Below are 16,205 nucleotides of genomic sequence, written 5' to 3'. Positions count from 1 at the left end.
TAGCCACCATGTGGTCACGATGGGCCTGTGAGGCTTTCTGCACCGTCTCTGCGAGTCCAGGCATCACATCATTGGTGATGCTGGTCAGAACAGAGAATGCCTCATCCCACAAACCTTCTACATATACTTCAGAGGGAAAGGTTCCTTCTGCCATGTTAGCTGTGTTTTAACTGCGAGGTGTAACTTACTTCTATTTAGTTAGGATTAATTCCGTTAATCCCTTTTCTAACTAAATCTGAACTAAATTCACCTGTACCGAGTGCTCTAAGTGTAACTGCTAGTATGTATGGTGTTAGAGTTCACTTGTGAATCTCTAAGGGAAGTCTGTTAGTAGGAGAGGGTGGAGTGAAAGTTGCTATGCGCAAGTGAATACAAGAAGAGAGAAAAAAAAAAAAAAAAAATTTAATAATTAAATTATTAAAAATTTTGAATTAAAGAATTGTCGAAAAATTTGGATTAAAGAATTTTAAATTAAGTGAAATTTATTACTGCATATAATTTCCAATTAAGGAATTATGAAAGTAAAAGAATTTTCCGAATTAAAGAATTATTAAGAACAGCGAAATCAAAAGACTCTCTCTTTTAACTGCGTTTGTGATCTGGTATCGCGTTAGAGTGTCAATCTCTAATTACTGCACACTGTCTGCTGTAGTTGTATCAACTTATTATGCTTCCAAGCCTTTACTTGTAATTATTCAGATGTGCAGGGTTTAGAGACAGCCACTAGAACTGTGATACCAGGTCTTATCAGTGTGAACTGGCCGACAATTTCAATTGCGATAGCAAGTTTTCTCCACCAGAGGGTACTGAAGGTAAGTCTGAATGGCAACAGCGAGCTTCAGTATTTAAGTTGAACTTAAATTGTAATACCAGACTAGGACACCAGAGGGCGACAAGCAAGTTACAATGCAATAGCAGCAATGGACACCAGTCGGCGCTGGTGAGAATCCCAATGAACATGGCACGAGCAGACACAATAACACAAATGGGAATTTCCACTGTAGCGGGAAGTTTCAACACTAGAGGGTGTTATCAAGTTAAAATCTAAAATGGGATAAAGATTTTAAATGCTCAGATACTCTATCAAAAAATGAAAATAAAATTTTTAAAAGGGGAACAGAGATTTTACACTAAGGTATTTTAAAAGAATTTCATTTGTAATGACAACTTTTAAACACCAGAGGGCTGCTAAACACTTATGTTGTCTTGGCGGACAACCTCCCAACCACTAGGGGGTGTATGGGAATCAACCGTCAAGGGTAGCACCGCTTGACCACAAGGAGGAGCACGGGAGGACACGCTTCAATAGACGCTAGTTATGAAGTATTTTTCCCTGCAATTACGCACTTATACCACAAGAGGGAATTTGTCTTCCTCTGTTTTGGGGCGTTTTGAATTTCCCTCCTTAGTTTCAGCTCCGCCCCTTCAAAGGGGTTCGTTCCTTTTCTGAATAAGCGTTCAGTTTAACAGGAACAGCTGACAAGAGCAGATAGCTCTTCACACAAGCCGTATTTTCGGCTGTTTAATAACCTCCCAATCGCCTAGCGCGCGATCTCGTTATTAACGCTGGTAGCGACCCAGTTTAAAACGAACGGGGGTATTCGGTTCGGTGGTTTCTCGCCGGGATTCGCGGCTGAGGGGTCGAACCGACGGCAAAGTCTTACAGCGGAATTTCGCGCAGTTCAGACGTGCCCAGGCCTCAATTTAATGCATGCAAAATGGCGCAGAGCCGCGCTCTTTCAAAAACAACCAAGCTTATTTTCTAACCGGTATATATATCACAACAGTTTTTCAAAAGTAACAGACACATGACGCAATTACCCACATCAAGCTTTGAATCTCAATCGTTATTCAGCAACACAAACAGCGGAAAGTATTTCATAAACCCAAGCTGAGATTGTTTCAGTGTTTTGCAGTTTGTACATTAAAAGCCTTTTTCCTGGCCTCGCGTGGGCGCCAAAAATAAATATGCTGTATATGTAGTGTAGTAAGGTACACTGAAAAATATAAATATATTTCTATATTTATATTTATAGTTTTATAGCGTTGACCTTATTCAAACTCCTCTAATCTCTGATATTTGACTTAATGATATTAATTAAAGTTTATATTTGGCTTAGGCAATTAAAACATTACTAATTAGTTTGAGAGTGAATAATAATCACGCTAAGTGAGTACGTCAGGATTTTCAGGAAAATAATGAACAAATTGCAAACACTGTGATTTCAAATAATGAGAGTTTTATTAATAAAGAGAAGATATTTAATTAACATAGCGTAGCCTTATAATCTCACGGTATCACAACAGGGAAAACCGATTTTGACCTTAAGGTGGGCTAGGCTCTACTGTCTTGTGATTAAATTGTTGCTAACTAAGGTTAATAAAGGGTAAATTATAAAGAAGGGTTTACTTTAGACATTAGCTCCTGGAAAAGGTTTGAGATACGCTAGCTTACTCGTTCGCCGTTTCACCGAGCCGTCGCGTCCTGCTGTTTAATCTCCGTGCTCTGGGGTTGTTCTCGTCGTTCCCACGTGGTGAGAGGCAGGCCCGCTTATGGGAAGATCTCTTTCGGTTGAGTTGAAAACTTTCGGCTTCAAGCTGAGCTGCGTCGATCAAGATTTCCCCTCTTTGGAGTTTCGCAGTCGTGGCTGGTTTTCCACCGGAATGGAGCGGCTTTTTCAGAGTATTAGCTAGTCTCGTTGTTCAGTTTTCCAGGAGTAATGTCTTCAGGAATCAGCTTATAACGTTAATATATCTGTTATCGACTGATCAAAAGGTTGATATCTTATTCTGGCCACAAATAAGTTTCACCCGCTTTGATCACTCGTGAGATCACACTTCGATGGGTAATAACATAAACAAGATTAAAAGAAAAGAAGATATTCAAATTACTCGACGTATTAGTAAAACTTCATACTCTTAGCTAATTTCGAGACGTCTCTCGTAAGCTTTCAATGAAGTCTCTGAGGTTTTCCTTTGTTTCGTTGTCGGCGTGGAGACGAAAGCGTTTCTTTGTTGTTTCAAAGTTTCTCGGATCTCCTCGTTGTTGTTCTCGTCGGCGTCCTCTCTTTTCCGCTTTCTTTCGTGGTTTGTTACTTCTGTCGAGTTCTCGGGACTGAATTCTCGTAACTCTGTTGAACTTCGAACTGAGCTCTGTCTTGCTGCTCTGTGTTTTCAAGGCTGGCGCGGTCACGCCTTAACGGGAGGAGTCCTCTTTCTGATGGGACACAAATTCAGTCTCACGTGACTCTCGCGAGGGGGAGAGAGTCGAAGGGGGTTTGAATCATTGATTCACACATAAAGAATATGAATTTCGCGTATCGAAATTCTTATACCTGTTATCGACATATAACAATGAGTACACTGGATTATTAATATCAAACGTTTACATAAGGTTCCATCTTTACGTCCCATTTATGATGCTATGCTGGGAAAGAATATTAATTCGCTTAATACTATTCAGAGGTAGGATTTCTCTTCATGATAGAAACAATCCACAATATACAACATTTCATTAGGAGGTAGGCATTCATCTGAGGGTACAGAAAGTGACATTAATACATTTATTTATACACAACTAATCAGAGTTCGACTATTTTCCGCTATGGTTTCCGGCGGCTCCGAGCGAGGCGTAGTTTCGCCAGTGTCCATTTGGGGTCGCTGTTGATCCATGTGTAGGTTGTCACTTAGATGAGTCAATGGGGTTCAATTCGAGGTCACCCCCTCTGAACATCTGTTGATTCCCGTGGGAGATAACGAGACATTGAGGCGCCACTTTGTTCCAAGCGGGATTATAACCCTTCCTTTTGTTTGAGGTCCCTGTCTCTTAAAAGCATTATAAAAATTGGTTATCTCGACAGTTCCTGTTAGTTAAAAGAGAGAAGGGGGGTGTTGGGGCCATGTGTTACTTTAAAGGGTTCTTTGATGTTTCAGCTTATGTGTGTGGGGCTGCTATGTTGCAGACGAAAAGTCTTCTTCAGAATGGAAAAGTTTTAATTCAAAACTTTTCATTTCTTCATTTCGATCTGTCCAAATCTATCTTTGGTCCATACTCCACTACATTGTGGGGTTCTTTAATCTGAGCATCTCAATAATCAGATTTTTTTCTAAGTTTGTGGCTCTTATTCCTTGCAGAAAAATGCCAACGTGATTTTCCAAGACACTCTCTCAGCAATAGACCTCACTGACTTCATACCAGAGAATCCAGACTTTATCAAGCGACTCTGGGCTTACCTCACCGTGAAACAACTACTGGAGAAAGAGTAAGACGTCTTATTTATATATTTATTTATATATTTATAGAGTGCAGAGAAATTAGAGCACTTAGTAAAAACTGAGAAAATGAGAATGGAGAAGAAAGAGAACTGAACGAGTATGACTAAAAACCAGAGCTTCTGCTCCTCACTCCTCATGCTGTGCACTCAGGTCAGAGTGAACAGCGAGCGGCTCATTATCATTTAAAGGCTCTGAACAGGGCTATGGGGGAACGCTGCTGTGGGGCTTGTGGGGATTAAATCAAAGCAGGTCACAGACATTTCATTAAGAACCAGAACTGTGTTCCACTGTGGAGAAGGGGAAAAATGTCCCCATTCCTTTATAAAACAAACACAAATTTTGCAACTGAAAATGTTTGTATTTTTGTGTCTCAGAGTGACCCTTAAAGGGACAAAGAAAGAAGCAGTGAAGAAGAAGGCCCTAGATCTCTCTCTTCAGAACAAGTTTGTGACTCCACTGACCTCGATGGTGGTCACCAAGCCTGAGGAAGAGAAAACACAAGTCGCCCACAAACCCAAAGAAGGAGTGCAGCCACACTTTGAACACCACGGGGACACCACAAAAATGACCCCAGATCAATATTCTCAAATTCAGCGCTTCTCTGTTCCCCATAGTCAGCGGTTTCACAGTAACAGAGGCTCCAGATTCCACAGTGCTCAGCTACGACCAGGTTTCTATATTTTACACACCTCTTCTCTGTCTCTGTAAACATTTTTAATTGCCTTGGGTACAAAGAAGCACACAGACCCTGTAGCAAAACCTCCAGAACCTCCAAACATCTCACGCATCTCTGAAATGGTAGTTTTAAAGGCACAGTCAGACATGTATTCCAATGTTTCTTCTTCATTTTTAGTAACATGCATTTGACTAGCATACTGCGTCCAAGCTGTAGTAGAGATTCTGTACTAAAGGACACCACATGAAAGCCTTTGTCTTTTTGAACATATTTAAACATATGGACATTTGACTTTCATTTGAACAGCACTGAGAGATGAAGCTTATACAAATAAAACTGAAAAAATTACTTATAAACATAGGTTGTACAGTGTAATTGGCTTTTGAAGAGGATTTGGCAAATTTTTCATGGGTGCAGCCCACCCACTCAGCTCTACTGCTCCTCCCACAAATGCATGTTCCTTACAAATGTGGCACCATTGAAAAGGGACATGAACAGGCTTTTCAACGATATAAGATTTATTGCCAAGAAGCATTGTTACAATAAATAAATAATCTACCAATCACAAATTTCTATATAAATATTTATAATAATATTAGAAATAACCAGACATTGTGAATAAACCCACCAGCATTCAGTGTTTAAACAAACACAACTTTATGAATTAGACTCTGCACTTTGCGATATTATATTTGTACTACACCTTCTGTAATATCAATTTCATATTCTTGATAATCTGACAATTAAAAAATAAAAATGCCATAGGACATATACCTCAAAATTCATGTTTCCACATATTCATCATGTGACTCGCTATATTTACAGGGCCATGGCAAAACTTCCACAGTAAAATTTCTTCATATTCAGGATATCAATAGTCTGTTATATTGTGTCTTCAATGAGCCTTTCAGATCTTTGAGACACTTTGAATATAAAGAGATAATGCCCAATGAGTTAAGCCAAATACAAAATTTCCCCACACATTCTATCATGTCATATAGAGCAATTATATAAAAATATCCACAGTAAAATTTCTTCATGTTCAGGATATCAATAATCTGTTATATTGTGTCTTCAATGAGCCTTTAAGAGTTTTGAGACACTTTGAAAATAAAGAGATAATATCCGCGGAAGGAAGCTAAACATGTAGTTTTTCCACGGTATGGAAGTTGTGTTCGTATTTCGCCATCTAGCGGCGACAGAATACAACTATAGCACCATTTAAAGTGAAAATCCTAATGAATCGATTGCTTATCCTTTGTATCCCGGGTGTGTACTCTCTGAATTTTTTAGTACCTGAATTTGAGCAATTTCGAAATATATTGTTTGATTTTTTTTAATCTGAATTTATTAACCTTGAATAACATCAGTGAAAACATGTTCTTGAAAATTCACAAGTTCAATTCAAAATCAATTATATTCAGATGCATTGTGAACTGCAAAGCAAAATATTCAGAGGTGGAAGTCTGAAGACTTAAATTTAAAAGCAACAAAATTCAGATGCAAAATTTCAGTGCAAAAAAATTCAGTGCTAGAAATTCAAAGGTGGTAAAAGTCTGATGAGACAGATTTGCTTCCATAGGTGGCTTTTTCTCACATACTCACTCAAGTTTAGGGTCTTCTCCACAAGGGGAGTGCTGTTGTGCTTTGCATCAATGAATCTTTCTGTCCTTGTTTCTATAGGAGTTGGAAATGCACATTTCGTAGACACACAGCCAGGTATGAGTAAGATATTAGGATTCACTTTTCTGCATAAATTTAACATTATGTTTAATATATAATATGTTAGAACACAGCCACTCATTTATGTCCATTGTAAAATGTGCGTGTGCGTGTGTGTGTTTGTGGGTTTGTATAGTAGCACTTCCCGACTTACTCATTACCGGACCTGCTGGTTCTGCAGCCCATGATGGTATATTTATTTTGTTTTTAGTTTATATTAAGCAGTGTCCAATAAGATTTATCCGTTCCGTTATTTGCATAACTTCAGAACTGTTCCAATGATTTAGGAATTTATTTCTGAAACTTGTTGTTTCCCTCTATTTTCTCTTTTTTCTCAATTTAGTGGTGGACTCAGATTTGAAATATTACGGTATGTCTGCACAAGCTCAGTATTATTTCTGTGTTTAAATAGCTCAGGGTTCTTTCATTTTACACTGAAAGTGTACATTCACACCAGTAATATCAACATCCTTGGATTTAGATGATTATGGGATTATTCCAGAGGTCATATGTACAGCATGTTCCCATTTCTGTGACCAGATTAAGGTTTTTGTCTGATTTAAGAGGAGATGGTTAAAGATACCCCTTTATTGCAATTGCAACGCAGGAACAAATTGAGACAGGTCATAGTGAGACCAGAGCCTACCAAGAGTTTCCCACACTCACCCACTCACTCACTCTGTGTTATTAAGAACTACACCCATACAGAAGGTAATAGGGTGAGTTTAAATGTGAGGTTAGAAAGAAATCTGATACTATTTGACTGATGTAGACCCTGAGGTTTCTCACTTTTAGTTACCTGCGTAAATTCTTGCTTCTCTCTGTTTTCTCACATTATTGATATGAGATGGCCCCATGTCAGGGACGTATGATGGTTAGTAGCTCAGTTTTATTTCTGTGTATATTAAAAGCTCAAGATTTGTTCTTCTTACAGCAGAAGTTTACATTCACGCCATCATCCATTATCTGATTATTTCAGGGGTCATGTATACAGCATGTTTTCAGTTTTTGAGATGGGATTTAGGTCATTATGTAATCTAAAATATATCCTATGAAGGAACGTAGATTTAGAAAAAGGTCCATAATTTCTTTTTATCTTCTTAATGATTGTGATTCTGTCTTTGCTACTCTGGGCTCAGCACTGCAGAAACTGAAATATGTACATTTTGGAAGAGGTTAAAAAACCCACTTAGACACATGGAGAACACACCACACCCCTCAGACACTAAACACTTAATTTCATACTTTTCAGTGCTATAAAATGACAAGTACATTGTAAATTCTAATGTTCAAAGTAATTAACTGGATTGAGTGATTCTAACTTAAAATATATTGAAAAGTTTCACTCAGTTAATCAATTCAATTATTTTCAACAATTTTTCTGTTTGAGTTTGTGAAACTTTAAAGTCCTGTTTGTAGTTTTAAGTAAAAATAGCTGGATATGAGAGATTTAACTGAACCTAAATGTTATGGGACGGCACGGTGGCGCAGCAGGTAGTGTTGCAGTCACACAGCTCCAGGGACCTGGAGGTTGTGTGTTCGATTCCCTCTCCGGGTGACTGTCTGTGAGGAGTTGGTGTGTTCTCCCCGTGTCCGCGTGGGTTTCCTTCGGGTGCTCTGGTTTCCTCCCACAGTCCAAAAACACACGTTGGTAGGTGGATTGGTGACTCAAAAAAGTGTCCATGAATGTGTAAGTGTGTGTGTTGCCCTGTGAAGGACTGACGCACCCTCCAGGGTGTATTCCTGCCTTGCGCCCAATGATTCCAGGTAGGCTCTGGACCCACCGTGACCCTAAATTGGATAACCGGTTACAGATTATGAAGGAATGAATGAATGTCATGAGTTTATGCAGCATGATGTCTGAAGTCACAGACATAGGACCAGTGCAGCAATTTTCAATTGAGATGGCAGAAGGTCTGGGGTTCACTGCTGTTTGTGAATGTGCACAGATTCATGTGTTGATTTCAGTGCGAGGGGTGGTGGTTTAACAGGTAGAATCACTGTCACATAGCTCCAGAGACCTGGGGTCATGGGTTCAAGACCCGCACTGGGTCACTACCCTGAGGAGTTTGGTGTGTTCCCACACAGTGCCGAAACACATGTTGGTAGGTTGACTGGCCATGCAGGAGTGTCCATAAGTGTGAGTGTGTGGACTAGCACCTTGGCACAGACAATGAATTGAGTACCAGAAATGCATCTTTTTTAGTTGTATTAAGCATTAAATGAAGTAGTAGACATTTAAAGTAACTGTGTATGCATATTTCTGACATTTGAGTTTATGAACTTGACAATATTATGCCATCAGATTGCCTTAATTTTTTGGTGTTCTGCTAACTTATTCAGGGTTACAGTGTAACAGAGATGCCCATTTTGGGCATATTAAAATATAATTAACTCCTAAACAAATATTTACCTACTTAATGATATAAAGTGATATTAAGAACTCTGCCCAGAAGGTGATGGGTCGTTTAAAGGCAAGTTTAGAAAGAAATCTAACACTGTGTGACTGTAGACCCTGAGTTTTCTCAGTGTCAGATTAACAAAGCTCTGCTAAAATATATTCAGTAAGTAAGTAAGACCCTGGGATGAAGCAGGCTTAAGTTGCATATGATGTTATGTAGCTCAGAATTTTTTCTTCTTTCAGCAGACATTTACATCCACACCAATAATATCATCGTCCTTGGACTTTGGCTCTTAGCTGATTATCCCAAATATCATGTTTACAGCATATTCTCATTTTTTTGAGATGGGATTATTATGTTATTATCTTCTATATATTAGACAAGTGAAGATAGTCTAACAAATATGTAACTGTTCCCTAGGGATATTGTAGTAGCAAGATATTCAGTCATTCATTCATTTTTGTAAGCAGTTACTCCTGATCAAGATCTTGTCGGGTCACAAGCCTACCTGGTATATTTGGGCGCAAGACAGGAACACACCCTGGAGATGGCACCAGTCCATCACAGGACATCCACACAATCACACGTGTGGACAATTTCACACCGTCACTCCACCTAAAAAATGTGTGTTTGGATTGTGGGAGGAAACATACACATACTCAGGGAGAACCCACACACATCTCAGAGTCTCTAAAATATATTTTAATGCGTATTTGTTCCAAAACAAATATTAACCTCTTGTATGTTATTAAGAAGTACACGAAGAAGATGGAGTGCATTCACAGACCGGTCGCAGAGGTGAGGTGCTGTATTTATAAAAACATCTCATACTCTCATATTTCTCAGTGATTAACAAAGCTTTTGTAAACTTGAACAAGTGGTGTTTTTTTGTTTTCAGATTATTGTGTGCATGGGAACTTCCACACTGTCGTTGTTTATATTTTATATTAGTTTCTGTGGACTTCTGTGTTTCTTTCCCAGATTTTTTCAGTCCCCGGGTTACTATGAGCATGGACACAAAAAACGCTCCCACCACTGCTCCTCCAGGTGCACGGAATGAATTAAAAAACTCTGCACTTATTTAATTCCCACCTCTATATAATATACAGATTATAATAATTCAGCTCTTATTTTATTTCTCTATCAGTGAGCAGTGTGAGGTTCTTGATCTCTTCTCATCTTCAGCCCAAACCCATCTGTTATGATCTACCTGCAGCATCTAAACTCCACCTCCTTATGGACACTTCCTCAGGTAAGACTGTTTTCACCTCTCACCTACTTCAGGTTCTTTTAGAGGTGTATTTCCAACATTGTTGTAGATGTAAATACATGAACAGTTCAGTTAATGCATCTATAATTTTGATTTTAATATTTAATTTCACAACTAGTCTTTCTTAATAAAAATTTAACCAATAACAAAATTAATGCACCAGGAGGAAACCCACATGGACACAGGGAGAACACACCAAACAGTTCTCTCAGAGTGGGAGGGATTTTTCTCTCCCTCCCCTCATCGTATGGTACAATGCCAGTGAACACATGCATCTGTAAGCTGATGTGACAGACCTGGGCAGTCGGCATTCTCCTCCTGAGTGTCGGGCTAGCCGAGGATGCTTCATTATCTGCCGTGTGAAAAGAGGTCGTAGTTGACATCATATGACTCAGAGAAAGAATGTGCTCATCTTCACCTTCCCAGTATTAGCAGCATGGTATGCGATGGGCGAGCTTAGTGAGTGGAATGGAGTTGGATATGACATAGGGGTTTAAAACCTAAACGAGTTTTATTCAAATACATACTGGCCACTAGGTGTCAGAATAACAGCTCGGAGAAGAATCATTTTAGAAACTTGTTAATTGCTCCTATATCTTGTAAAATTGCTGCTGTTTATTGAAGCATTAATCAAACATTAAAGCACTAAGTTTATGGTTCAGCTCCCTGTGTAGTGTTGTATTTTGTTTCACTCTTTCCACAGATTTCTCCATGAACGGTTTGTTGTCGCACAAAGGCTTCCAGCTGATCGTTTTTCGTTTTAAAAACTCCAAACATACATTGACCTTGAGCCTTGAGGGCGTCCTGTATTCTTCTGATCAGAAAAGTGAGAGGTTTGTTTGGGGGCAGGAGGTCAGCCAACAGGAATCCGACAGGTATCCGATATGTAACTTACCTTAAAGCAGAAATGTCTTCATATCTCTAGTTACTGACATTTTGTTGCCTGGAAGTATCAGAGATACTGTGCTAAACCTAATTTTAACATTTTGCGTTTAACAGCTGCTTTGTGTTATGCCCTATGGAGCATAAACATGTTCATTCAAGTAATAAATAACCTTAATAATATATATATATATAAATAATATTATAATTCTTGTATTATAATCATAATCATAACAAACATTTGACACTAAACCTTCATTGGCTTTTGACTGATTTCTTGCTGTGATATTTTATTTTGCTTCTCCCCACAGTGTGACTCTGATTCTGAGGAAAAATGAAGTGGATGTTTCCATGGGAACCATGCGTATCATTGTCCTTCGCCACCAGAAAAATGGAGAAACGTTCCTGTGGCCTGCAGTTCGCCAGCAACCAAGCACTGCCAGTTTAGAAGGAATTCTGGGTAAGAGAATCTGTAGAGTGCATGACACTCTAGACTCCAAATATAGAGCCCTACTGTAGAAAATATCATCACATCTCCTTTATTTACTACTGCTGTTTGCTACTGCCTCCTTTATCACATGGTTCTGGTTCTGAAGGGAAGAACAAGCTGTTGTATGAAGAGCTGCCCTCGTCACTGATCAAGTTTGCTGATACAGAAGTAAAAGCCTCATGGTAAGAGCAGCACAGTCAGTAATATTTATTACAGAGTAGAGCACCAGGGTGACAGTGTGAATAACACTGTCTAATATCTGGTTTAACAAAGTCTTCATCACAGCATGTGTCCATTTGAGTCTTGGTTCTTGTGTATGTTCTTAGAGTGATTCTGTTTTAGAGTCTTGTTTCTTTTTACACTATTAGGGATTTGTTTATTGTCTTGGTTCTTTGTACTTTTATAGTGTCTGGGTTTGAATCTTGGTTCCTCTCATTCTTTTGTGGCTTGGTTCTTCTTTATGCTCTTAGAAATATCTGCTGCACACTACTTCCTTAATCTAAAAGTATCCAATGAGACTAAACTGATATATTTTATTTCATATGCAGGAGCACAGCGGTGGACTACAGACTCCCATCAGCTCCTGCTGTAGGGTGTTGGCTCATACCTTTCCAGTCCATCCTCCAGGGGACGCTGTCTGACTACACCGTCTCAGACGTGTAGGTGTCCCTTACCTGTTTCTCTGACTGGTGAGAGGTCCCAGCACAAGCTGGAGAAACACTGACAAAGCATCAGGGTTTTTGTGATTGTTCTCCATAAATAAAATTATATGAAGTATCAGTATGCATTTTTATTCTTTATTTACACAGCTTTTTTCTGTGAAACCAGTAGTGAATAGTCAGTAATGCTCAGCTGACACTGGGGGCCTTTCAGCTCACTCATGCTGCATTAAGGGCACGGTTTGAATTCTGTTACGAACACCAGCATAAAATAACTCCAAACAAAACCTTGTTTTCACCCGACAGACTCGCTGATAACATAATAAAAAAACACAACAGCATCGAGGTGAGGGCTCATTTGCATATTGCAGGGAGCTGTGAAGATATGTCTGTGGCAATAACATCACCACTGTATGTTTCAATGTGAATTTTGATCAAAATCATACACTGATAGAGATTTCATCTTTGGTTAGAGCTGAAAAATGAAGAAGTAGAAGGAAAAGAAAGTTTAATGGTTATTATATTAAAACCACAATTATAAAGAGTGCAGTTGTTAGATAGTTTTAATTTTGACCTCTGTTATTATTAAAAGTGTCTTAACGGGTTGAAACAGGAACATTAGGCTTCTATAACAGAGTCGGACCAGTCAGAGACATCTGTAAACTGCACTGTGGACATGACCACTCTCAACTGACTGACCCTCTCACACTTCACACTCAGCCTCAGAACATACATACATACATACATTTTCTTTTCCGCTTCTCCATTTCAGGGTCGTGGTGGCAACAGGGCGACCAAAGAAGCCCAGACATCTCTGTCCCTTGCAACATCCACCAATTCCTCGTGGGGGATCCCAAGGCGTTCCCAGGACAGCCGGGAGATATAATCCCTCCAGCGTGTCCTGGGTGTACCCCGGGGCCTCCTTCCAGTTGGACGTGCCTGGTATACCTCCAGTGGGAGGCATCCAGGAGGCATCCTGATCAAATGCCCAAACAACCTCAACTGACTTCTCTCAATGTGAAGGAGCAGTGACTCTACTCCGAGCTCCTCCCTGGTCACGGAGAGTACGCCCAGCGACCCGTCGGAGAAAGCTCATTTCGGCCGCTTGTATCCGCGATCTTGTTCTTTCAGTCATTACCCAGAGCTCATGACTATAGGTGAGAGTGGGAACGTAGACTGACCGGTAAATTGAGAGCTTTGCTTTATGGCTCAGCTCTCTCTTCACCACAACGGTGCGGTACAGTGACTGCATTACTGCAGACGCTGCACCTATCCTACGGTCAACCTCACCATCCCTCTTCCCATCACTTGTGAACAAGAACCCGTGATACTTGAACTCCTTCACTTGGGGCAGGTTCTCACCCCTTACCTGAAGGGAGCATGCCATCTGTTTCCAGGAGATAACCATGGCCTCAGACTTGGAGGTGCTGATCCACATACCGACCACTTCACACTCGGCTGCAAACTGCTCAAGTGAACGCTGGAGGCTTCCGTGCGAAGAAGCCAGAAGAACAACATCATCCGCAAAAAGCAGAGATGCCACCTCCCCTACTACCAAGGATGCGAACACAACTCAAACTCTGAGAGTACAAGGACCTGCACCTCCCACAGAATCTCTCGGGGAACATGGTCATATGCCTTCTCCAAATCCACAAAGCATGTGTAGAGTGGAGTAGCAAATTCCCACGCCCCCTCAATCATCTGTGCAAAAGTAAAGAGTTGGTCCACGGCCAGGACGAAATCCGCATTGTTCCTCCAAAATCCTAGGTTTGACTATCGGACAGATTCTCTTTTCCAGCACCTTGGGATAGACTTTCCCCGGGAGGCTGAGAAGTGTTATGCCACGATAATTGGCACACTTTCTCTGGTCCCCTTTTTTTGAAAATAGGAACCACCACCCCGGTTTGCCAATCCAAAGGCACCATTCCCGAGGTCCATGCAATATTGTATAGGCGTGTCATCCAAGACAGCCCCACAGTATCGAGTGCCTTCAGTAACTCTGGGCGAATCTCATCCACTCCTGGAGCTTTGCCACTTCCGTCTGGAAGTCATTCTCCATGGCCTCTCCAAACCCCTCCCATGCTCTGGATTTTGCTTCAGCAACTGCCACAGCTGCAGCCTTTTTCGCCTGCCGGTACCCATCCACAGAATCGGAAGTTCCCCAAGCTAGCCAATCTCGAAAAGCCTCCTTCTTCCGCTTGACAGCTTCCCTCACCCCCGGTGTCCACCAAGGGGTTCTTGGGTTGCCGCCATAACAGGCACCGACAAGCTTTTGACCACAGCTACATGCAGCCGCTTCCACGATGGAGGTCCAGAACAGTGTCCATTCAGACTCCATTCCCCCTACCTCCTCCGGAACATGTGAGAAGTTCTCTCGGAGGTGAGAGTTGAAATCCATTCAGACAGAGTCATCTGCCAGCTTTTCCCAGCACACCCTCACTATACGTTTGGGTTTACCAGGTCTGTCCAGCAGCTTTCCCTGCCATCGGATCCAACTCACCACCAGATGGTGATCGGTTGACAGCTCAGCCCCTCTCTTTACCCGAGTGTCCAAAACATACGGCCTCAGGTCAGAAGACACAACCACAAAGTCAATCATTGACCTTTGGCCCAGAGTGCTCTGGTACCAAGTACACTTATGAGCAATCTTATGTTCGAACGTGGTGTTCGTTATGGACAAACCATGGCTAGCACAGAAGTCCAACCACATCAAATCACTCGGGTTTAGATCAGGCAATCCGTTCCTCCCAATCACTCCTCTCCAGGTTTCCCAGTCATTGCCAACGTGAGCATTGAAGTCCCCCAGTAAAACAATAGAGTCAGTGCATGGAATCCCCTCTAGAACTCCAGTCACTGCCTCCTAGAAGGCCGAATACTCTGAGCTGCTGTTCGGTGCATACGCACACACAACAGTCAAAGTTTTCCTCTCTGCAAGCCGGAGCCGCATTGAGGCGACCCTCTCGTTTACTGGGACAAACTCCAGCTGTACAGGTGCCAGCCGGGGACTTGTAAGTATCCCCACACCCGCCCGGCACCTCTCACCCTGTGCAACTACTGAGTAGGAGAGAGACCAACCCCTATCGAGGAGTTTGGTTCCAGAGCCTACACTGTGTGTAGAGGTGAGCCCAACTATATCTACCTGGTATCTCTCAACCTCACGCACCAGCTCTGGCTCTCCCCCCCCCTGTGAGGTTATGTTCCACGTACCAAGAACCAGTTTCCGCTGACAAGTTCCACGATGCCAGGGGCCCCTTTGCCCCCGCTCTGTGCCTGATGGGCATTGCACCGCACCCCTACTCTGGATCTTGCGGGTGGTGAGCCCACATGCCCACATCCTCCCACGTTGCCATTTTGGGCTGAGCCCGTCCGGGTTACGTGGGCTGCCTGGCCACCAGGCGCTCGCCGTCGGACACTACCCCCAGGCCTGGCTCCAGGTGTAGGTCCCGGTAACCCTTTCCCGGGCAGGGTACACTTAATTTTAATGGGTGTACTCATAGGAATGCTTTTGGATCATGTTTGTCTGGATCTTCACTCCAGACCTGTTCGCCATGGGAGACCCTACTGGGAGCTAACAGCTCCCGACGACATAGCCCTGGAGGTCATGAGACCACACAAGCCCTTCCGCCACGACAAGGCCCTGATCCAGGAAGGGAGCCTCAGAACTACAGCCAGAAATTAATTACAGAAATTTAATCGAGAAATTTATTACAGCTTAAAGGGTTCATATGAGGTGATGATATGATATCACTTCTTCTGTGCCTGTTTAATGAGTGTTATTATCTCAGCGCTGAGCCCAGTGTGAGACAACACTGAGACTTTCCCTATAAGA

The 16,205-nt window shown here is 41.6% G+C and overlaps 1 protein-coding gene across 2 annotated transcripts in view; it reads left to right on the top strand.

Moving 5' to 3' along the window:
* LOC136697541 (inter-alpha-trypsin inhibitor heavy chain H3-like) overlaps positions 1–12,488 on the top strand; it is a 35,052-nt gene extending 22,564 nt beyond the window's left edge. Inside the window, exons 13-24 of one of the 2 annotated variants that reach the window (XM_066672725.1) lie at positions 4,135–4,262; positions 4,650–4,945; positions 6,635–6,670; positions 6,810–6,863; positions 7,017–7,043; positions 9,832–9,873; positions 10,057–10,122; positions 10,223–10,327; positions 11,049–11,220; positions 11,539–11,687; positions 11,824–11,899; positions 12,266–12,488. In XM_066672725.1, coding sequence (XP_066528822.1) covers positions 4,135–4,262; positions 4,650–4,945; positions 6,635–6,670; positions 6,810–6,863; positions 7,017–7,043; positions 9,832–9,873; positions 10,057–10,122; positions 10,223–10,327; positions 11,049–11,220; positions 11,539–11,687; positions 11,824–11,899; positions 12,266–12,380 — 1,266 coding nt within the window. In that variant the 3' untranslated portion in view covers positions 12,381–12,488. Of the gene's footprint in view, positions 1–4,134; positions 4,263–4,649; positions 4,946–6,634; positions 6,671–6,809; positions 6,864–7,016; positions 7,044–9,828; positions 9,874–10,056; positions 10,123–10,222; positions 10,328–11,048; positions 11,221–11,538; positions 11,688–11,823; positions 11,900–12,265 lie in introns of both variants that reach the window. The other variant, XM_066672724.1, reaches the window with a different exon arrangement.
* Positions 12,489–16,205: the final 3,717 nt, after the last annotated feature.

Source organism: Hoplias malabaricus, chromosome 5, assembly GCF_029633855.1.
Source record: "Hoplias malabaricus isolate fHopMal1 chromosome 5, fHopMal1.hap1, whole genome shotgun sequence".
NCBI lineage: Eukaryota > Metazoa > Chordata > Actinopteri > Characiformes > Erythrinidae > Hoplias > Hoplias malabaricus.
The sequence above is the reverse complement of the archived record's forward strand: the minus strand, read 5'-3'. Positions and strand labels throughout refer to the sequence as shown.